Here is a 24,755-nt window from a genome sequence, read left to right on the forward strand (position 1 = left end):
AACGTGTGGCTGAGGGACTGGTGTCAGAAGCAAGGATTTAAATTCTTGGATCACTGGGGTATGTCTTGGGGTAAGAATAAATTGTACAGGAGGGACGGTTTGCATCTTAATCGGGGGACCAGCTTTCTGGCAGGCAGGTTTGCCACTGCAACACAGGTTTGTTTAAACTAAGTAATGGGGGGCACGGGCCAAACTGGAAATTTAAGAATGAAGTTAAAGGGAAAGTGAGAATAAGAGAGGTTAAGAAGGACAACAATCAATTTAGCAGAAAACTCAAGAAGGGATCGTACAGTATGGCCAAGTGAAATAGGGATTGATAGGAAGGGTGAGGGGAGAAACAAATTTAAAATATTATATATGAATGCACGAAGCACAAAAAATAAGGTGGATGAGCTTGAGGCTCAGTTGGAAGTTGGCAAGTATGATGTGGGGATAACTGAGACGTGGCTTCAAGTGGACAGGGCCTGGGAAATGAATATTCAAGGCTATACGTGCTATCGAAAGGACAGACTGGTGGGCAGAGGGGGTGGGGTAGCCCTGTTGGTGAGGAATGATATTCGGTCCCTTGTGAGGGAGGACAGAGAGTCAGGAGATGTAGAGTCAGTATGGATAGAATGTCTCAGCTCTAAGGGTAGACAGACCCTAATGGGAGTTATCTACAGGCCCCCAAACAGTAGTCAGGAGGTAGGGTGCAGGTTGAATCAAGAGTTGAAATTGGCCTGTCACAAAGGTATCACTACAGTTGCTATGGGAGATTTCAACATGCGGGTAGACTGGGAGAATCAGGATGGTACTGGACCCCAAGAAAGGGAGTTTGTAGAGTGCCTCCGAGATGGATTCTTAGAACACTTGTGCTGGAGCCTACCAGGGAGGAGGCAACTCTGGAACTGGTGTTGTGCAATGAGTCTGATTTGATCAGGGACCTCAAAGTAAAGGAGCCATTAGGAGGTAGTGACCATGATAAGTTTTAATCTGCAGTTTGAGAGGGAGAAGGGAGAATTGGAAGTGTCAGTATTGCAGTTGAATAAAGGAACTATGGAGCTATGAGGGACGAGCTGGCCAAAGTTCAGTGGTACAATATCCTAGCAGGGATGGCAGTGGAACAACAATGGCAGTTATTTCTGGATATAATGCAGAAGGTGCAGGATCAGTTCATACCAAAGAAGAAGAAAGATCCTCAGGGGAGGCGGGGGCAGCAGTGGCTGACGAGGGAAGTTAAGGACTGTATAAAAATAAAAGAGAAGTAGTATAACATAGCAAAGATGAGTGGGAAGCCGGAGGACTGGGAAGCTTTTAAAGTGCAACAGCGGATAACTAAGAAGGCAATACACAGAAAAAAAATGAGCTATGAAGGAAAACTGGCCAAAAATATAAAGGAGGATAGAAAAAGCTTTTTTAGGTATGTGAAAAGAAAAAAAATGGTTACGACTAAAATTGGGCCCTTGAAGTCAGAAACCGGTGAATTTATTATGGGGAACAAGGAAATGGCAGGTGAGTTGAATAGGTACTTTGCTTGTGTCTTCCCTAGGGAAGACAGATCCAATCTCCCAGATGCGGTAGTGGCTGAAGGACCAAGGGTAATGGACGAACTAAAGGGCATTTATATTAGGCAGGAAATGGTGTTGGATAGACTGTTAGGTCTGAAGGCTGATAAGTTCCCGGGACCTGATGGTCTGCATCCCAGGGTACTTAAGGAGGTGGCTCTAGAAATTGTGGACACATTGGTAATTATTTTCCAAGGTTCTATAGATTCAGGATCAGTTCCTGCAGATTGGAGGGTGGCAAATGTCCCACTTTTCAAGAAAGGAGGGAGAGAGAAAACAGGAAATTACAGACCGGTTAGCCTGACATCAGTGGTGGGAAAGATGCTGGAGTCAATTATAAAAGATGAAATTACGACTCATTTGGATAGCAGTAACAGAATAGGTCAGAGTCAGCATGGATTTACGAAGGGGAAATCGTGCTTGACTAATCTTCTGGAATTTTTTGAGGATGTATCTATGAAGATGGATAAGGGAGAGCCAGTGGATGTAGTGTACCTAGACTTGCAGAAAGCCTTTGATAAAGTCCCGCATAGGAGATTGGTGAACAAAATTAGGGCACATGGTATTGGGGGCAAAATACTGAGTTGGATTGAAAATTGGCTGGCTGACAGGAAGTGAAGAGTAGTGATAAACGGGTCCCTTTCAGAATGGCAGGCAGTGACCAGTGGGGTACCACAAGGTTTAGTGCTGGGACCTCAGCCGTTTATGATATATATTAATGATATAGACGAAGGCATTAGAAGTAATATTAGCAAATTTGCTGATGAGACAAAGTTGGGTGGCAGTGTGAAATGTGAGGAGGATGTTATTAGAATACAGGGTGACTTGGACAGGCTAGGTGAGTGGACGGATGCATGGCAGGTGCAGTTTAATGTGGATAAATGTGTGGTTATACACTTTGGTGGCAAGAACAGGAAGGCAGATTACTATCTCAATGGAGTCAAGTTAGGTAAAGGGGAAGCTCAACGAGATCTAGGTGTTCTTGTACATCAGTCAATGAAAGCAAGCATGCAGGTACAGCAGGTAGTGAAGAAAGCTAATAGCATGCTGGCCTACATCACAAGAGGAATTGAGTATAGGAGCAAATAGGTCCTTCTGCAGCTGTACAGGGCCCTGGTGAGACCGCACCTGGAGTACTGTGTGCGGTTTTGGTCTCCCAATTTGAGGAAGGACATTCTTGTTATTGAGGGAGTGTAGCGTAGGTTCACAAGGTTAATTCCCGGAATGGCGGGACTATCATATGTTGAAAGATTGGAGCGACTGGGCTTGTATACACTTGAGTTTAGAAGGATGAGAGGGGATCTGATTGAGACGTATAAGATTATTAAGGGATTGGACACTGGAGGCAGGAAGCATGTTTCCGCGATGGGTGAGTCCAGGACCAGAGGACACAGTTTAAAATAAGGGGTAGGCCATTTAGAACAGAGTTGAGGAAAAACTTCTTCATTTCGAGAGTGGTGGATATATGGAATGCTCTGCCACAGAAGGCAGTGGAGGCCAACTCTCTCAATGCTTTCAAGAAAGAGATACACAGAGCTCTTAAAGCTGGTGGAATCATGGGTTATGGGGATAAGGCAGGAACAGGATACTGATTGTGGATGATCAGCCACGATCATAATGAATGGTGGTGCTGGCTCGAAGGGCCGAATGGCCTACTCCAGCACCTATTGTCTGTTGGCTGAAGTTACCATTAAGGACTGTCCTTCTCAACATTTCACTCGCCTGAGGTGTGGTGATGCCCAGGTTAAACCACCACCAGTCACTTCTGTCTGAGAGAACAGCACTGTGGTTTTGTAAGACAATGGCAACTTTACCTTTTAATTACTTAAAAGTTTTGGAACCCAACTTCCCTGGCTCTACCAAACTCCTAAGGAGATTAAAATATTTTCCCCAATTAACATGCAAGAACATAGGGACAAGGATATCTGCTCCCTTTTGGTTAGCTTGAACAAAGTAATGGCCCTCCTGTATGGGAGTTTCAGCTCAAAGTACTTTCATCATACAATCTTATGGCACCAGCATTTCCCTTTTTTATTTATTTAAAATTGGAAAGGCCTACATAGCATGAGGTACTATGACAATTTTAGCGCTAGTTCGCTTTTTCCTGTTTTAAAAACTAAGTATTCCTGAGGCTGCCTAATACTTTTTTGAGTCTACTCCATCTCAAAACATTGCCCTCTTGTCTCGGGCACTTGTTACAATGCTGCTTCATGATGGAGCATGTGGCAAGCCTTTTCTGCTCTGTTCACCTTTTTTTTTTAACCTCCATGCTGCCTGTATCTGCCTCAGGGCAGCATTGGCGTCTTTTGATATTTCTTTTATTTTTATTGGAATGTATCTGAGATCTGTCCTGACTACCATGATTCCGCTTTTATTTTGAATCGGTGGATGCACCCTGTGAATCTCTAAGCAGATTTCTTGTATTATGTTTTGAGAAGGACCAGGAGGCTGAAGTATTAAACAACAACAGCAGCTTTATGATCTGCAGGTAACCAGGATAAGACTAAGCTCATTTCAGCCAAGAATGGCTGATGTCATTATGACATAATGTGATTAGTCTTAAAGGCAAATACACAAATTATTGCCTCAGGTTATTGAATTCAAAATGTTTCTATAGTTAAAATTGAAAATTGTCTATCAGGTCTAGTTTTCTTCATTGTTTCTCTGGCAAATTATATCACTGGAACACTATTCTTAGTTGTGAATACCCTTTAATATTTCCAATTACAGATGGTTACAACACAGACACAGTCGAATCAAATTAGCCGATCTATTTTTGTGTTCACAGCACAGTAAAATTAAAACCTTAAATGATTCTCCATTGATCCCCATAATTCCTAAACAAACTTTTTTGATTAACCAATCTCCGATTCTGTGAAGATAATTCCATTTTGTTTCTTAAACAAAGACTGAGCAAGTTATTAACAATGTAACGTCTTCAGTAGAGCAAAATTAAGCAAAGTAACCTATAAACTTAAACCTTTGTTTTCAGGCTCATTAAGATGAAAGATAAACAAACATGGTTAAGGAATGCATAACCAAAAATAACAGATTGGTCAGATTGTAAACTACTTAAGTGTAATGCATTGTTCTACGGGCACAGATGATAAAATACCAAGAAAATTTATGAAGATCTCTATCATGGTCACAGTTCACTTTACAATTCACTCTGATAATGGCCATAATACATCTAACCTAGTTTTCTATTCTTTGAGCTCCTATTAGTTTAGGGAGATTAGGCAAGAATCTTTCAATGGAGCATTTGGACAGAGCTTTTGATACTGTAGCATCAGCAGCCACATTCCTTTTACATCAAGAACAGAGTCCAAAACCCAATTCAAGCTCTCACCAATCTCTGATAGACTGACTATCTCCATTTCAACGCTAGCTGTTACTCTCAGTCCAAAAGTTATCTTTAAGTCACAGCTCCAAACAAAAATTGATAAAAGAATAAAAATAATGAAAATCAGCAAAGGTTCTACCAAGCTACTTCAACTTAATGGGAGATTGAAGTTTTTCATGCTTGCTCAAATTTTTTTTAAAAAGGATTGAATACAAGTCTTGCGTTCACCTGTTCTTCAACACATATAAAATTTGAGTCGTGACTTGCTTTATGATAATTAATTCTGAACTTGAATGGAAAATATAATTTGCTGCTTTTCTAAACATATAGAAATGTAGTGATCTATAAAATGTCTTTACCAGCTGGTGCAAATGTAGAGTCTGGTAATCATCCCAATTAGTTTTATTTCCAGACAGTTTTAATAGCCTTGTGGAAAGGGGAACCATGACTTCAGCAAATTATTTTGTATCTGGGTTGAAGAAAATCAGTTGAGCAAACCTGGCTATATTTAAATTGAGTTTTGCATAGGTTTACTCTGTGTAATTTGGATTTTGTTTCAATAAAAACTTAGCAATTGTTTTAATTAGAGTTGATGGTAGGACGGAGAGGAGAACTTTGAAGGTTTTGTGGCCCTTTTCTTACAACAAAAGAGAGGTTTAAGAATTGAAGCAGGCATTGGCTACATAGTATTATGCTTTAATTTTGTATTATTATTAAATTAATCATATGATGGGGGCAGTGATGGCTGGGCTAGCACTTATTTATCCATTTGGAATTTCCCCTTGTGCACCTGATAGTGAGCTGCCGTCTTGAACTGCTGTGGTGGAGGGACACCCACACTGCTGTTAGGAAGGGATGGAGTTCCAAGGTTTTTACCCAGCAACAATGAAGTAATGCTTTATAGTTTGAAGTCAGGCAGATGTGTTGTTTGGGGAAGTTTTAAGTGTTCCCATGTATCTGCTGCCCATGCCCTTGTATCACTGTGGTTCTCTCTGTATAAAAATCTCTGCCTTTATGCTTCTCTTCTTTATCTGACAAAGGAGCAGCACTCCAAAAGTTAGTGACTTCAAATAAATCTGAATTATAACTTGGTGTTGTGTGACTTCTGACTTGTATCATAATCAGTATTGAAAAACGAGAGTGAGATTAAATAATGAAGGCAATAAATTCACAGTTTTGAGATACTCATTAAAAATGAATACATGACTGCAGGTTGAAAATCCATTTCAAAATGGAATTGACTGGGTGAACAGGAGAGCACAGTTGAAACAGAAGAGAGCAAGTCAGGAGCTCCACCCTGTTGTTGCAATAGAATCATAAGATGTACCCAAGTGATGTAAGAGAAATGTCAATTAAGTGATGAAGTTTTCATGTTTTCATTCTAATTCTTAGGCAACAAAACTGGTAAAATTTCTTCTGTACAGAGAGACAGTAATACAGTGGTAGAGCCTGATTAGAGTTAAATTGGAAGAGGAAAGGAAGTATTCAGTACAAGTCCAAGTTTTAGGCTACTTTGGAAAATTGGATCTAACCATCAGTGATGTTATCAAATAGTGTAAATGACCTTGCTTCAAATTTTCTCTGATTTACAGACAGCAAAATAAAGATCGGAACCTGCATGTCGGAAGTTAAAATTTTGTTACATTGAAGCAATGAAACTTTTAGAATAATGGATAATTTGATACTGTAGAATCACAAAAAAAGTGTTTCTGGACTAGAGATTATTTAAAAGTTATATCTTGATGGGCTTTTAAACAGCCTGACTAACTACATCCTGCTAACAATGTGTAATATTTTCAGTTTCCTTTTGTAATAATATTACAGAGTAAAAGGTTTTCATCACCTGACTGACTGACTTCTAAACAATGGCAGCTAGTTAGAGACAAGAAAGAGAACTGGTCTTGGTATCGATTGAATCATTACAGGCATATACTGCCTAACTTCACCGTGACGTTGTATCAGTAAGTGACTTTTTATGCAAAATGCACTTGCCCAAACAAGTCATCTCACAGCTCCATCTCTGGCCCACAGGCAGGATTGCTACTGCTGCATCACAAGAGCCCCCTAAGTTTTTCTTTAAATGAGCTGAAGTAACTATCCAATCATTGCCCTCACCTTAAAATATTTCGTCCAGATTTTTTATTGACTTATGAGGTGTGGGTGTCACTAACGAGGGCAATATTCATTATTTATCCTTGAGAACTGATACAGTTAACAATGGGAACTTCAAGACATTAGGAAGGTATCATAGTGTATTTCTTTAACTGTTTATATGTAGGCTGCAGATACTCCTGATAGTCACCATTCTTACGCTGGGAAACTGCTGACAGCTTTACTGTAATTGCAATTTGAAAATCCAGGCCTTTGAAAGTGGAAAACAAATCTTGCATGAAGTAACAAGTCACCATTAAGTGAGAACTGATTGTTGAGTTTGCTTTCTGTGTATTCTGTGCACTAACCAATAACCAAGAAGTGGCATAAGATTCAGAGATAATGGGAACTGCAGATGCTGGAGAATCCGAGATAACAATGTGTGGAGCTGGATGAACACAGCAGGCCAAGCAGCATCTAGTGGCATAAGATTGTCGTTGCCTGTCTGTGATTCAAGGAGGCAATCAAGGTATGATTATTTAAGACTGAGTAAGCAGAGACTTTTTTTTCCCCAGTTTACAATATGATAGACAATAGATGCAGGAATAGGCCATTCAGCCCTTCGAGCCAGCACCACCATTCAGTATGATCATGGCTGATCATCCACAGTCAGTATCCTGTACCTGCCTTATCTCCATCACCCTTGATTCCACTATCTTTCTGATGGCCAGGTTGATTCACTTGCAGTGGAAATATGAACAGCATTGCGGGATTGAGAGTCGAGGTGGTGATCGAGAAGAAACAGTAGCAGTGGAAAGACCCGGAAAGAGCTGCTGTAATGGTAAAATAAAAGATCAGGAACAATCAACTGCAGTTAGTAGTTTCAGGGATAAAACCAGTTCTGTGAGGCCATGCTACCTTTAATGAGAATATTTAATATCATTGCCTGCTATGAATTTAGAAAGTGTCCCAAGTGTTTAGGTTTCACCAAAATGTAGAAAGCCTAAAGTTTTAATATTGTATATAATTATAATGTCATTGTTAGAATACATTGAATGTCTATCAGGTAATCACAGGTTCAAGAATTAGTTGATCAGTCTTAACTCTTGTCATGTAACTTGATTGTGGCCATTGCTCAATAATTCATTGTTAGTAAAAATCAAAGAACTGCAGATATTTGAGATTTGAAAGAGAAACTGAAATTGCTGGAGAAACTCCAGCAGGTTTGGACAGTACCTGTGAGGAGAAAACAGAGTTAAATGTTTTGAGTCTGGTGACACTTCATCATAGCTACAGACTTGAAATGTTAACTCTGCTCGCTTCCCTATAGATGCTGCCAGTCCTAAGTCTTGCCAGCAATTTCTGTTTTTGTTTCATTGTTTAATTTATTTTTCATCTTTTTTTAAGAGATTGATCCATTTAAAATATGGAGATATGAAGAAAGTATGTGTAAGAATTATACTGTCTGGCAACTTCTTTGAAAAAATGAACACTGGCACATTCTGTTCTCTGAAGCTCATGGGATCATTTTTATTTCCTTCCAAAGCAGCATTTGTCTGGTTTGGAAGTCAGCTGTTTAATCTTTTTCAACAGTAAACCTTTTGTGAAAAAGCAATATAATATTGACTAGCAATGTACATGACTAGCTTAAGTGAACACTTAAGGAATGTATCACTTGCTATGAGCTAAAGTTTCCTTTTGCCTAGCCAAACATGGGTTTGTTGTCTTTGCAATAAACATGTAAAAATGATACTGTAGAATGTTCTACGCAGGCTAATTTGAGAAGTGAATATGTTTCCTATATATGTTTGTAAATGGATGTTAGAAAACACACTGCATCATTTCTCATGTAGTGTTGATCAGTTACCAGATGTAATCTGATCCATTTGGACAGTATCCTGTGACCTCTTGAGCTGAGAGATTGTTCAGATGTTTTTTGGACACAACCCATGCAATTGACAAACCTGCTGCTTATTGCTGCAAAACAATTGTGAAATAGTACATTTAATGACTGAAGATGGAGAACAATGAATTGGCTAACTAGGTAAAACTTAACATGCAAAACCTTTTCACACTTCTTGGTACCCTATCAGCCTTTCTAGGAAAGGAAATTGTTCTCAGTTTTTGTATTGAATGTTTAGTAAGTGGTCATATCATACTTCCCAGCCTGATTCTGTTAGTATTGATTGAATTGAATTGAATTAACTTCATTACCACATGCACTCAAGTGAGCACAGTGAAAAGTTTTCAATGTTGCTGCTTATGGTGCCATCTTGGGTTCAAGATATAGATAGTTAAGTATTTGGTACAAAATTTATAAAATAAAGGTCCAGCATCCAAATAAAAAGGAAAAAGTAGCACCCCAGTTTACAATCCTTTCACCCCAGTTTGTGCTAGCAACTAGCTCCAGACCACGTTGGTCTCGCCTCACCTCCTGTCCACGAGAGGCATGCTTCCTTGTGTTGACCTTCAGTCAAGTTTAAAAAGTTAAAAGTTCTTTTCAAAAAAGCACTCAAAAAGAGAAAAAGTCAAAGAATGGGCAAAGCAAAGGAAGTCTGTCACCATTTTGAAATTCTGGGCCACCTGAAGTTAATTGTTCTCTCTATCTTCAATATTTCAGTACAGTACCAATATTTCAGAAGTATGAAAGGTACAGTATTTGGAGTAATAAAACCACTTTTGTCACTGATTTCTGATCTTCACTTTTATGACTTGATTACTGCTTTATAACCAGTTCTCTCACTTGTGGTTAGGCACACTAGTGTTATTCTACATCCTGAAATTCTGCTATCCAAAACGAACTGACAGTTTATCAGACGGGTGATGCTGAAAAGAGGCAATACATTTACAAATCTGCCGTTTTGTTATTTACATAAATGATCTGAACGTGAATGTACAAGGCATGATTAATTTTGCAAATGAAACAAAATTAGGAGGTGTTGTTGATAACGAGGATGGTTATCAAAAGTTAGAGGGACCTTGATCAGATGAGGGAGGGGGCCAAGAATTGGCAAATGCAATTCAATACAGATAAGTGTGAGATGTTGCACATTGGAAAGTCAAACCAAGGTAGGACTAGTACAGTAAATAGTGAGGTCCTGAGGGGTGTTGTGGAACAGAGGGACCTAGGAGTACATGTACATTGTTCTTTGAAAGCGGCGTTACGGGTGGATGAGGTGGTGAAGGAGGCATTTAGCACGCTGGCTTTCGTCGGTTGAGGTATTGAATGTAGGAGTTGGGTTGTTATGTTACTGTTGTACAAGTTGTTGGTGAGGTTGCATTTTGAGTAATGTGTACAGTTTTTTGGTCACCCTGTTATGGAAAGATATTACGAGGACTAGTAGGCCTGAGTTATAGGGAGAGGTTAGCCAGGATAGGGTTTTATTCCTTGGAATGTAGGAGAATGAGGGCTGACCTTATTGAGGTGTATTAAATCTTGAGGGTCACAGATAGGATGAATGCATTTTGGTCTTTTTCCCAGGGATGGGAAATTGAAAACTATAGGGCATAGTTTTAAGGTAAGAGGAGGAAGAATTCGGGACCTGAGGGGTAACTTCACACAGAGTTTTGAGTATATGGAATGGGCTGCCAGAGAAAATGGTTGAGGCAGGTACAATAACAACATTTTGAGAAATATTTGGATGGGAAGGGTTTCGAGGGATATGGACCAAATGCAGACACATGGAACTCACTGGGCACCATGGTCAGAACCCTGAAGGGCCAGTTTTCATGCTGTATTACTCTATGACCTTTAAATAAAGTTCTGTCATTGGAAATCCCAGCATTGGTGAGTGCTGCGTGATAGTGTGAGCATGATGCAAAATTGTGAGGTAGAGTTCACTGCCAGCAACCCTCTATGAAACTCCCCTGAAATTGACATGTCAGTAATATTTTAGTAAAACTCCCTCCATTTAAATGCTGATCTGACCTGATATTCCATTGGCACAGACTTCTAGATAGATTTTCAGATAGGTGAAGCAGTGGAAACTTTTTCTTTCCTCTGGAGCCTATTGACATTGAAGTTAATTGTAGGATTAAAATGCATTGTAAACCTGAGTAACATTGTATTCGAAAATAGTGCTGAAAAAGAGCAGGTTGTAACACAAAAAACTTTTGGTATAAATGATTTATGTGAGCAGGTTCAAAAATTCTTATTAAATATACAACAAAATCTCGGCAAAAAAATCTACACACAAAGGTGCATGTTTTAACGACGTTCAGTTTATTTTAAACTACATTTTTTTTTACTTGTGCCATCAATTTAGCATTGGAGTTCGTTCTTTTGTTTAAATGAGCTGCATTTTTAAATAATGCTGAATTGCGTTATAGCCAACACAAGTTTGAATTTTAGAAATAGCATTCACCTGTTTGTCACTTGCGCCTCAACCAATTCATGCTGGAACAAGCATTATAGGAAAATCCCCTGTAGTTCCAAGTCTGTAGGCAAAATTGCAGGTGGTGATCTTCCTAAGCATCTACTGCTCTTGTACTCCACTTGGTGGAGGGTGCTGTCAAATGGCATGTTATATCTTGTACCATTATGTACAGAGTGGAGTGCAAAGATCAATTTGATTCTTGTGCTATCACCTTTTTAGAACAAGAACATAGTTGAAATTCTCAATTTTACTTATTCCTAGCCATGAACTTGAACTTCTAAAAGGAAACTGTCTTCTGTCATTCATTGCATCAGTTTGTAACTAAGATTCTTTATGCAAAGCCTAACCTGATTTAAAACCGAACTCTTGTAGAGCATTTTTCTCGAATCTTAACCAAATACAGAAAACCTAATTAGGCTTGTGCAAGTCTCAAATTTCATGGCACACAATGACACATTATTTTTGATGTTCACTTGGTTTTTGTGGTAATGTGCCAATCATGGAGTTCTGAAGAAGGGTTATGACATTCGAAACATTAATTCTGTTTTCTCTTTACAGATGCTGCTTGACTTGCTGAGTTTCTCCAGCAAGTTCTGTTTTTAGTTTGATTTCCAGCATCCGCAGTTCTTTGTTTTATCATAGTTTTCTTTTTGTAGATTCTTCAGAAATATGACCCTCAGAAAGAGGAAGAATTGAGAGTCTGGATTGAAGAAGTTACAGGCAGACGCTTGGGCGAGAACTTCCAACTCAGCCTGAAGGATGGCGTAATTCTTTGCATGTGAGTACCTGACTGCTTTGCTAAGTCTTGTTCTCATTAGTATGGACTATGCTGTAATGAATGTTGTATTTGGAAATGGGATCTGTACTGCAGTTTCCCTTGTGCTAGCTTCAGAAGTACAATGTTTCTAGTTCTGACTTAATTTTGCTGTTAACCTATGTAACACAACGTATACTGTTGCTGAAAGTCTGAGTTCTGATGAAAGGTTGTTGATCCGAATCACTGACTTCCGTTCTTAGTCTGTCCACCGATGCTGCCAGAGCATGTTCAGTATTTCCAGCATTCTTTGTGTTATAATTTCTCATTTTGCTGACTTGATTAAAAAAATGAAAGAACTAGTAATTTTAAGACACCCTGTACAACCTCAAAATATCTTAAAATGCTTTGGAGCCAATTCAAGTAATTTTTGTGATCGCAGTTCTCTAAAATAAAGCTCTAGTTTACACCATACATTCCCGTATTTACACACAGAACAAAGAACAATACAGTGCAGAACAGGCCCTGCAGGCCTCGATGTTGCGCCAACCTGTGAACTAATCTAAGCCCCTCCCCTACACTATCTCATCATTATCCATATGCTTATCCAAGGACTGTTTAAATGCCCCTAATGTGGCTGAGTTAATTACATTGGCAGGCAGGGTGCTCCACGCCCATACCACTCTGAGTAAAGAACCTGCCTCTGACATCTGTCTTAAATCTATCACCCCTCAATTTATAGCTATGCCCCCTTGTATAAGCTGAAGTCATCATTCTCGGAAAAAAACTCTCACTGTCCACCCTATCTAATCCCCTGATCATCTAGTATGTCTCTATTAAATCCCCTCTTAGCCTCCTTCTCTCCAATGAGAACAGACCCATCGACACCATGAGGACATCAACCATCCTTGTTTACCATTCAACAATAACAAAAACGGAAGTTGCTGGAAAAGCTCAGCAGGTCTGGCAGCATCTCTGAAGAAAAATCAGAGTTAACGTTTTGTGTCGTACATCTGGAGGGCTGCCTGTGCAATTCTGTCTCATAAACAATGTTACTTCTCTTTATTGTTTACCATTCTGTACATTTGAGAGCTCTTGTGTCACAGTGAAGTGTACGTGGCTGAACCAGTAAACACAGTAGTGATGCGTAGATGACCAGAGAAGTTGACATTTCAATTGTGTGTTGAATTTTTCATGGGAATCGAAAGTGAGGATGGTGTTGTTGACAGTGGACAAGGTAATTATGGATGGTGAGAGTGATAAGGAAGTGATCCAAGATGAATCTGATAATTTAAAAGAAACAAAGTAACATTGTTTTATGATGGCTGAGTTGTACAGGCAGCTTAGGTTGGAGGAATTCGTGATGGCAGGAAAATTGGTAACTGTGGGGAAAGGCACCCTGAATAATTTAGATGAAACCTGAAAATAACTTTGTAGTGAAAGTTATTTTTGAAATCAGGCAGTGGGAAGAGATCTCAGTGAAAAGATTACATGGAGGTTTGGAGTGTAATGAACAAACTTTTTTTAAAAAAGAAGACAGGGCAGGATGGATATGAATGAGATAAACTAATATGAAGTTTCTTTCATTAATCTCCAATGTTCTCATTCAACATAATGGAAATCTAAACAATAGAGCGAGAAATTGCTAGGGATATGAGTGAGTTAAAAATTGGAAGCTCTTGCGATTGAACAGTTTACCAACAGTGGAACTTTTAAGTCAAAGATTTGGTGATGACTCATTTATCAGAAGCAATACAATTATGAATAGTAGAATCCATTAATATTGTGGTCTGGGCAAGTTGCATTTTCTGAATCTAGAGCCTAACTATCTTTTGCTAAGGTGCTTGCACATGCTCTACTATAAGCAATGCCCATAAATCGTGACCATTTCTGGCAATTGGGACTGAATGCAACAAACCTACAAGTGTAGTCGCTAGTTGTCATACAGAAAAGTATGCCAATTATTGTGTGTGCAACAAGATTGCACAACCAGCTCCAAAATATAAAACCAGGCTAACTATTTAGATTGGTTGAGGGATAAATATTAGCCAGGAGATCAGAAGAACCCCATGCTCTTCTTTGAATTGTGCCATGGGGTTGTTTACATTGATTTAAGAGGCCAGGCATGGAGTATATTTTTCATGCCATATCCAAAAGATAACACCTTAAACAAGCAACACTTCTTCATTACTACATTAGAGTGACAGCTGATATTGTGCCTAAGTCTTTCAGGTGGGACTTCTACCCAAATCAGTGTAACTGAAGGCAAAATTGCTACCACTAGCTGCCTAGGTGGTATTTGATGAAATGTGTATGCACTAGTTTGTTCAAATAATATCTCTCAGATTAAGCCATGTAAAAGAGTCAAAAGAGAACAAGTAGGTCAGAACTTTGTATGTGATTAATAAAAGGCATCCAGAACTCCAATTACTTAAAAGTAAAAACGTCGGATTACAAATACTGAAATTCTGAAATAGGAACAGTGTAGGCAGCATTTGTTTCTACAAGTTTGCTCAAATTTCTGTTAGTCTCTCAGCCATTTAAGTTTATTGACTAAAAATACATAAGGTACACCTAAAACATTACTACCTGTAATTTCTTCACTGCTAATGAGTAGTGTACAATGATGTGGTGTTCTAACGAATACACTACACAATGAAATGAGGGTCTAGATTTGAGAATGTCAGTTTATCAGCCAGCTCGAAATAACTTGATTGGAAGAAGAGGTGTCAAGTGACCCTGCTTAGCAAAACGTATGTGTTAATTTTTAGTGATTTCAATACTGAGATTATTAAAATGGTAGAAGAAAAATCTTCAGTTGACAAAGCAAATAGTCCATTTTGTGAATCATGAGTGCATTGACAAAATGGTATCCCATAATTGAAGGTTGCTTAAATATGCAAAATCTTTCCCCATTTAAAAATTTCAAATGACCCCATGGCACAATTCAGAGAAGAGCATGGTGTTCTTCTGATCTCCTGGCTAATATTTATCCCTCAACAAAAATCTAAAGAGATAGCCTGGTCTTATATTCTGGATATTCTTAGACTTTGGTCCTAAATGTCTCAAATTTTACTCCCCCACACCTGGCTAGACTCCATGAAACTCCCTTCTGACTTTCTTAAACCTACATCAAATTGAACTTTAAGTATATTTATATCTAAGCAGTCTCCATCTCCCCACTGGACATGTGTTTTTGGCAGACCTGTAACTTTCTTTCAACATTAGGAATATGCTTGTTTTCTTTAATTAGGGCTATTTTAAAGTAGGCAAGAGTTCCCCACACTGGCACCAGACTGTGATACTTTCATTTGTGAAATGGGCAAAGTGAATCTGCATATCTGGTGTATTATTTGAAATTGGTTTAAGTTACTGACTTCAGCTTACTCAGAAGTTCTGATGGAAAATTGATAAATTCTTCAAACCTAGTTTATTCCAATGAAGACTTCATGCCAATAATACCTCAAGCTGCCATTTCAGAATATCTATAACTGATGGCTCTTACAGTTTCATTGCCAATGAAGCTGGCTTTGGATATGTCCATATTGCTTAAAGAAGCCATGTCAGCATTCCATTTTATCGATTAAAGCTCTTCAGTTCTCTTTGATTAAAAATAGATGCATCTGGATTTTTTTGGTTTTTTTTGCATATGAAAAGTCAAAATTCACTTTTTACTATGGCTGAGAAATGCCCAATTCCAGGGAATTGTCTGAACAAGTTAATTAATGTTTTGACAGTTTAGTCTTTTTATTTCTTAGTGGAGTTTTATCTCTACAATTTATCTCCTTCACTTTTTGTAAAACCAGCCTAAATACAAATGGATAAATTGGACAAGTTGGACGTTCTACCTCTAAATGTTGAATTCTAGACCCTTCTCCAAGCTCTAATAGCTTTTGAGGTTTTGGTCTCTCTGAATTGGCTAGTTTTCAACTTCCGGGCATTCTTATTGAAACAAAGCCAGCAAATCTGCAACAATAGGGTTGGTAATCAGCTTGGTTAAGTATGCTGCTGGATATCTGGACACTAGTCCAGTTTTGAGTTTGTTTACAAACAGTTACTAATTCCTAAAGTAGGGTGACATTCATTTGTAGCCCTATGCTAACAATGTTTGAATTGATCATTGGTTTTCTATGAAACTGCTGGTTAGCAATATAACATACTGTCCTGAAGGCAATACGTTAAATGAGCAAAGGAAAGCAATCAATTGACAACATGGCAAATGGCAAATCACAGAATCTGGAAAGGTCTGTCAGGTGTTTTGATTAGAATTTTTGGCATTCGCACATTATAATTGAATTGTTCGGGCAGAAACTGTACTAAATCCTTGATCAATTTTTCAGGCTCATGAACAAGTTGCAACCCAATTCAATCAAGAAAATAAATGAATCCAAATTAAACTGGCACCAGGTAAGAAATTAAACTGTTTAACTGAATCATGCCCTGACTGTTGGGTGTCTGATTTCTACAGGTATTTTCATTGCTCAGCTTTACAAACAAGGATAATGTGCAAACGATTTGGGCTCATCTTAAGATACCTAGTGATGACCGTGGCAAATTTCTAACTCACAGTTCTCACATGATTAGTTTTGATGACATGTTCCATGGGATATGTTTCAATAACTTGCTGATACTTTTGTTGGACTGCCAATAGGACAGGGTACTGGACACCAGAGGGCCATATCTCAAATGAGCACTTAGCTCGCTTAGTTGATGCATTTTCAAATTACTTCTCTCGCATTAGTATTTGAAAATTTCCACACAGCTGCTGAGCTAATGCCAACAGTAGGCATAGGAAGCAATTTTGTTTAATTACCACATTTATACCCTAGTATTGATTTTGTTTCTTTTTGAATGCCAGTGCAGGTTATAAAATGATTACCAATTTCTGAAATTGCTTTACTGTTCACTTGTAACCCTGCTCTGGTTAGCAGTATAGTTTGCTATCCTGCAAGCAGATGATTTGGAAAGAAACGTGAGAAAGGCTTGCAGTTGTTATTTATAGCACAGAAGGAAGCCATTCAGCCTGTCATAAGTTTGCTATATTCCATGGAACAGCAATATGTCAACTTTTGGAGTACTCTGTCCAGTTCCTCATGCCCTCTTATAGGAAGGATATTTATTAAATTGAAGAGGGTTCAGAAAAGATTTACTGGGATATTGCTGGGACTGGAGGGTTTGAGTTATAACAAGAGGCTGGATAGGATGGAACTTCTTTCACTGGATTAGAGGTTGAGGGGAGACCTTTTACAGAAGTTTATAAAATCATGAGGGGCAAAGATAGGGTGAGGCCTTCTTTCCTAGGTGGGGGGAGTCCAAAACAAGAGGCATATTTTAAGGTCATAGGGGAAAGATGTAAAAGGGACTCCTAGCCCTGCAACTTTATTTCAGCCGTGGCATCCAGTATCATTTTGAAATCATTGATCACTGCTTCCGTCATCCTCCTGGGGAGTACATTCAAGGCCTTTGCCTTTCACTGTGTTTAAATTTAAAGGTTCTTTGTACCTCTCTGTCTTCTCAAAACATTTAAATCTATGCCTTCTAGATTTTGAACTCTCAGCTTTTTCCTTATCTGTTATATAAGCCAGTTATCTTAGGCATTTTGTCAAACCTGCCCCCATTTCCTTTGTTTCATGGAGAATATAACTAGGTTTTCATCCCAAAATTTTGTAGCTATAATCCTGCATCTCCGTAGCTGGCAAATCTCCTCCAGACCTTCTCCAGGATCTTTGATTCCTGTTGACAGAACTGGACTTTGTTTTTCCATGATGATCTATGTTTGATTGAATAACCTTTAGATACCTGAAGAGGCACCAACTGAACTGTAGTGGCATTTAATGAATCATGTTGCTGAAAATAGTGCATTCAGAAGGACGAGAATTTAAAAGAATGAGATATTATAAAACTGTAGATCTTTTCTGAGTGAACTATATATTGTATGTCATTTAACAATCTGGTTTGTTTTTCTACAGCTGGAGAATATTGGTAACTTTATTAAAGCCATTCAGTCTTATGGGATGAAGCCACATGATATTTTTGAAGCAAATGATCTTTTTGAGAATGGGAACATGACTCAAGTACAGACAACACTTTTGGCACTTGCTAGTCTGGTAAGTGCAGTTCATTTTGGGAGGTTGTGAATTGATGGATTTAGTCAGCTCTGATCACCTATCATTAATATTTTATTGTCGTGTTTTGATGTGGAATGTAAACGAGCTTTTCATATTGGGGTGCTTCGAATTGCTAAATTCAAGTGTAGTGAAACCAATCCATTGTTATCTTCTGTTTATCATTGTTACTTTCTATTTGTTTTTGATTTAGTTTTTATGGTCTTCCTTTCTGGCTGGCTGAATGTTCTGCACCTGAAAGGCTGGGTAAGCCTCAAAGTTGGCTCCCCAGTTGCTATCAAAACTCCTATAGCCATGAACCTCCAGAGACAGCCTGATGTGACTTTCGCACTTGACTTTCCCCTCTCTTTGCCCCATTCCTTGCTCTTCACCTCCCGGCTCCCAGCTTGCAACGTTTTTAAATGTAAAGTCAGTAAGTGAAAGGAACAGGGCTGGAAATGTCTGTAGGTGCTGAAAATATCTGGCCTTATTTTCCTTGGAACTTTAGTTAGCAGTTGCTGCTTTGAAGCATAGGTGCTCTGATATGATTTTGACAGAAGCACATGTAGCTGCTGATGGTTGCTGACAATGGAGTACGAGATTAGAAAAAGAAAACAGCAGAAGGTAAGGGAAGCACAACAACAAAACTTACGTTGGCTGGAGCAATAGGAGACTGAGATGTTGGATGCGTGGTGGGGATGATCCGAGAGGATCAAAGGAATTAGTTGGGTATAGCACAAGAGAAATGGCTTGGAAAAAATGGAAATTTTATAAAGTAGGACTGTCTCAATGAAAATACCAGTTTCACTGCAGATGGTTTCAAAGTTGACCCTTTCTTCATGATATTTGGTTGCTAAAGTCAATCTGTGCCTGGAAAGTTCTGCTGAAAATTGGCCAGGCTATGCCAGTCATTTGAGATGTGAAAAGTATCTGGCCTAGGATTTCATTTCTAACCATTTTATATTAGCATCTACTTGATTTTGAGGGAGGCTGCATTGTGTTTTATTTGATTATACGAGGTGCAACAATGCTGGATGAACCCATCCCAGGACTCGAAGTCAAATATCAGAACTTGTAAATAAAGCTTGCTTTGGGGGCTGTGAGAATACCTCTATTGAACTGTTTACTCGGAAGAAACGCCACGGATATTGACATTCCTAGAAAATTGTTAACAAAACAGAAGATTTTTAAAATTACCCTTTCCTAGCCCATAGGCAGGTCTGCGCTAACTTCTGTTTCCCCAAACATCCCCAAACTTGAAAGCCTTTAAGTGTGAGCCTTGCTTTGATCTTGTCGGCCCCATCCACTGGGACCTATTCCTTAAAAGGTCCACCTGTATGACAGAGCAGGTTGACTTCTTTTATTAAGGCTCTGAATTTTTCCTGGTTCTTTAACTCTGTTCAGTTAGGCTGATAAAAGAAGTTAAACTGTCTTGCCTTCTGCTCGTAACCGCATGCATTGCCCAATTATGGGGCTTCTTGCTTTTATCCGTTGTCCAAGAAGATTCGTCATTACCCATGGTACCCATTTGTCTCGTCTGTATTTGGCCTTTTTATTTCTCATGTTAAGATCTTTCAATGACTACGAAGGGGTTAACTAGAAATCTCCTCTACTATACATGACCTTTTCCTCCTAAAATGTATCTTCTGAATCAGTACTGGAACTATGTTTTCCAGCCTTGGTTAGTGCTCCCAGTTGTCAGTCATGGCCTTCACTTCTTGTCCCTCATCTTGGGGCATTTAGCCAGTTTCACATCGCTCCTGTTGTTTGCACTGCATACCCCATTACCATAGCCGTCCCTAGTTAACTGACCTTGCAGGCTGGAAAACTGCTCCAGGCAAATGATCCCCACATTAGGATTATTTTCTCATGTTTTTCATGATCGGTACATATATGTATGTATTTCCTGAGTTCTTACATTCTGTCCCTCTGGATTGAAATACATGGTAGTTCATCATTAACATCTCCAACATTTTCAGAGGCTGAAAATTCAAAACTCATCCCCACTACTCAAATGGAATGCACCTTTTATAGTCTTATTTCTGTTTCTAGCTTATGAAATTGTTCGTGTCGTGCCCAGATCTGTTCCTGGCCTTTTCCATTCTTTGATCTTTCTCTCATCAGAAACGAGGTTACCAGATCTGGAATCTCCCCAGATAGTCTGATGCTGTGTTTCAATGTTCTCCTGCTATTTTTTTCTAATGCTTTTGCTTTCAATGCATGCTTCTCTACTGTAGTGTAATGGTTTTTTTTAAGAAAAAAAAGGCCCTACAGTGTGGAAACAGGCCCTTCAGCCCAACAAGTCCACACCAACCCTCAAGCATCCCGCCCAGATCCATCCCTCTATAACCCACCTAATCTACACATCCCAGAATACAACGGGCAATTTAACATGGTCAGTCCACCTACATCTTTTGGACTGCGGGACGAAACCGGAGCATCTGGAGGAAACCCATGCAGACAAGGGGAGAATGCGCAAACTCCGCACCAGACAGTCGCTCGAGGGTGGAATTGAACCCAGATCCCTGGCGCTGTGAGGCTGCAGTGCTAACCGCTGCACCGCCGTGTCACTTGTTTATTTAGATGGATGCAGTGAGTCAAGCTAGTCATTGTTCCTCCTTGTGCTGTAATATTGTCATGCTGTATTGAGGGTAAATTTTGGAGTCAGCCCATATCAACTAGTATACAGGCAATACCCTGAATGAATTGTAAGGAATTTTGTGCATGTGCTATCCATGCTGGTAACTTAAAATTTGCATGCTCTGTCAGTTTTTGTGCAACATGTTATTAATTATTGCATGGCTTCTTTCACAAAAGGTATTGTTTCTACAGCAGTATGCATTTCTAGAAGCTTGACATTATAGCAACTGTTTTGAGTCTCGCTTTTCCTGAATTCATCTCAGTTTTCCATTAAGTATTTTGCTGATCTCTCAAGGTCTCTGTTCACCCACACTGAACCTTGCCCACTGTAGCCTCTGTCCTTAATGGTTATCACAGTGGATATGCCAAATCTGGTATATATAAATAAATGTAGAATATAATGCGTAAGCATTCTAATCTTTGTCCCATATCTTTTGGGTTCATGGTTACTACTTCATTAAAATCCTTTCACTAAAGGAGCACTTACAACTTTCTTTGATGTTTAATCTATCAGATCTGTTCTATAAAGAAATTTTAATGTTTGTCTGATTTCCATTTGATCCTTCTATCATCAGTTAACCTTCTCTCTGCAGATATCAAGATCACTTCTTGAATTCTGAGAACCCCCAGATTTCCTCAGCAGGATACAATGTCAGAATGCTGTCAAGTACACGTTTATTGTATTGGCATAAGCAAATTCCAGTTCATTCTCCATGTCCCAATACTCCTTAGAATTTCCAGTTCCTGTTCAGTATCAAAGTCTATTTCCTCCAGTTCTAAAAATACTTTGTCACATACTCTGGGTAAGGATAAAATTCTATTTTTCAGTATCTTGGTTAGAGAAGTGACCCGAGTCCACATCTCCCCCACCTTCCATAGCGTGTATGGCTCTAGTCTAAAAACATCATTGGATAATCATAATTCATGATCTTGCAGATGATTTGAGCATTTCACTTCTAAAAACCACAAAGGAACTGCCAAAGAAACAGGGATTACCTTCTACTTTCTTCATTTTCCCACCAAAGAGGTTGAGATTAACCCTCTGCATGTTTCAAATACCCATATCTATAAATTGAATTTGGCAGGAAAAGATTGATATTTACAAGGATTTTGTTGTGAATCTACAGTTCAGCTTTTTGGTGCAAACATCAGTTTGTCTTTTCCCTCCCAGAAGTCAACACACCCCGGGGATGAATTTACCTCTTAAGTACAAAATCACTTGAGCAACACCTGCTCACAAAAGTGCTGGAGCTTTCCTTTTTGAGCTTTAAAGGGACTTGCATTTCTATCACTTGCATTAGTGGCTGGGAATTGGTCAGAAAATTTTATCATTGTGACATGTAACCATGCTGTCATAGAACTGCCAAACCATGGAAATGAGTGTATCATTGTAGCCAGATTTAACGATCTTTCAAAGGCCCTGCATCAGAGGCCTCAGTCAGGTCAACAAATGTGCTGTTGTTCATGTTATTCCGTTTTCTGGTACTACTCATGGAGCTGTCTATTTGCAAATATCAGCTCAGCGGTTTCTTGAGTATTTGTTTTAGACATTGCTACTCTCTGGTGGCAGATGTTAAGTCTAGACCTTGCACTAAATGGTTCAGTGAATTCTGGTGATTTTTCCAGATGATGAAGATTTCTGTGACAGTTTCCAGAATTACTTTATTCCTTTCCATTGTACAGGAGCACAGTGAAGGCCTCGCATTTTTGCACGATGGTTCTTTGCTTCACATGTAGACCAAAGAAGTTGAGATTCTTGACCAAACATTAACCACCACATTTGTTGACCTGAAGCCTTGTAGACTTCATCTAAGATAGCAACAGCTTCTAGAGGTTTGCTGAAGGAATTTGATTGCATTTGTTCTATCTAACAGGATTTGAGAGCCGTTGATGGTACCTGTAAAAGGTTAATTGCTTCATCATTGATTAAAAAAATAAAGGCTGATTTTGAGAATCTGGTTCAAGTGCTCTTTCCATCTTTCCAAAGTTTGGTCTTTTTCTGAGTGGTGTTGACCATGATTTGGAGACCCAGTGGAAACTTGATGCCATCGAAGACACATCAGTCCACTCCATTGGCACCACATTCACCTTAAACATTTCATTCTCTCAGCCACATGTTCACAGTTGCAGCAGTGCACTGAAGCAACTCACCAAGCCAATAAAATGTAGGAGCAGAAATAGGCTGTTCCACCCAGCAAGTCTGCTTCACCATTCAGTGGTATTGTGACTGATTGTATAATCCACAGCTCCCCTTTTCTGCCTTCTCCCTATAACCCTTGATTCCCTTACTGATTAAAAATCTGCCTACCTCAAACTTGAACGTACTTAACAGCTCTGTCTCTACAGCCCTTTATAGTGAAGAGTTCTTCAGTCTGTGTTTTCTTTTCTCTCAGAAGGTGCTCATTCTTCCTCATCTCCATCCTGAAATGGGTGACGACTTATTCTGAGATTATGCCTCTGTTCCTCATCCCTTCCACAAGGGGAAACAACATCTCTACCTCTACTCATGTCAAGTCCCATAAAAATCTGGTTTCTGCTGCCCAGTAGGATGAAGGCAGCAGGTAAACTGCTTGGACGTATCCCTGGGTGGTTTCTTTTCCAAACAAAAGAAGCATGAGATATGAGAACCTTCACTGTTTTGCTAAATTGCCTTACCCAAGGGTGTGTTTGAGATGTTGCCAGTGTTGGAGCATTTGATAATTAGTGGTTAAATGATATACTACCCTATCAAGTATTTCCATAGAGTTAGTTGTGTCTGTTCATTTTGTGTTTTAACCGTGTTGTGAGAATCAAGTGTTTTGCTTAAAGATTCAAGATGGACCAACTGCATCACACTTGTGGAACCCAGCACCTTACGCTTACCTTTAAATATAAAAGTTAAGCTCTGGTCTGTCCCCTCCCAATATTTTGGTGTGTGAGTGTATGATATGAAGGAAGGGAAAATCTTGTCTGCTCTGAGCCATAACACAAGTGACATGTTGTTATCATCATGTTTCAAGGCATGGACAATAATGCCAGCCAAGTCACATACGAGGAATGCTCTCATCTCCAGAATGAATGACAAAAAGAATTGACACTGGAAAGGTGCACACCGTAGATGCTGATATCCAGGTCTCCTGGTGTCATCATTGTGTGCCAACTACTGCATAAATCACTTCTGTTTTATTCCCCTTAAGATTGGTTCCCAACTGGACCTTGTGTATTGCAATTTTCTGATTTATCCCATTGCACACTTAACAGCAGAAGATTTTATGAAAACATTTTCTTATATCTGTGGACAGTGATCTTTTCATTGGCTCCTGTTATGCAGCAGTAAATTACAAAACCTCCAGAATGACACAGACTTCGACCTGTTAATTCTGTTGAATCCTATAGAATTTGGTGCAAAATGTCAGGGATAAAGTTAAACTTGCGTCATAGCATCTCAGTCTGCGTGTTCTAAACAATTTTAAAATTGCTATGGAATGCCCTTTCCTGCATAGGCATGAATGTTCCTGTGGTGCATCTGGTTTCTTTGTTCTGCTGATTTCTCTCTTTCACTCTGTTTCATTGTTTCTTATTTTTCTGCACTGGTAATCCTACAATGTTGAAGTAGAAAAATCAGAATTGTTCATCTTCAGATGGATCAAAGTCTGTTTGTCTTCATGATACTTGCCGCCAACCCCATCTTAAACACTCACTCCTCCCCATGTCCCTTCCACAATTCCACTTCAGTCTTTTCTAATTGGTAGTGGTGTTGCATGACCCTTTATTTGCTTTCAATTTTTCAGATGTTTTGTAGTCTCATAAAGAATTAAGTTCTGATTTGTTTTGGAACACTAGCCTTTTAAATTGTTTCATTTCTCACTTGTGCTTTTGGTTGTTATAGGAAAAGTGTTGAAACATTTAATGTCTGCACTCGTC

General features: G+C 39.1%; 1 protein-coding gene across 1 annotated transcript in view; it reads left to right on the plus strand.

The window, feature by feature from the left end:
* cnn3a (calponin 3, acidic a) overlaps positions 1 to 24,755 on the plus strand; it is a 93,921-nt gene that overhangs the window by 41,785 nt on the left and 27,381 nt on the right. Inside the window, exons 2-4 of the mRNA XM_048539758.2 lie at positions 12,011 to 12,132; positions 16,449 to 16,515; positions 18,078 to 18,215. Coding sequence (XP_048395715.1) covers positions 12,011 to 12,132; positions 16,449 to 16,515; positions 18,078 to 18,215 — 327 coding nt within the window. The remainder of the gene's footprint in view (positions 1 to 12,010; positions 12,133 to 16,448; positions 16,516 to 18,077; positions 18,216 to 24,755) is intronic.

Source organism: Stegostoma tigrinum, chromosome 8, assembly GCF_030684315.1.
Source record: "Stegostoma tigrinum isolate sSteTig4 chromosome 8, sSteTig4.hap1, whole genome shotgun sequence".
In the NCBI taxonomy this organism is placed as follows: domain Eukaryota; kingdom Metazoa; phylum Chordata; class Chondrichthyes; order Orectolobiformes; family Stegostomatidae; genus Stegostoma; species Stegostoma tigrinum.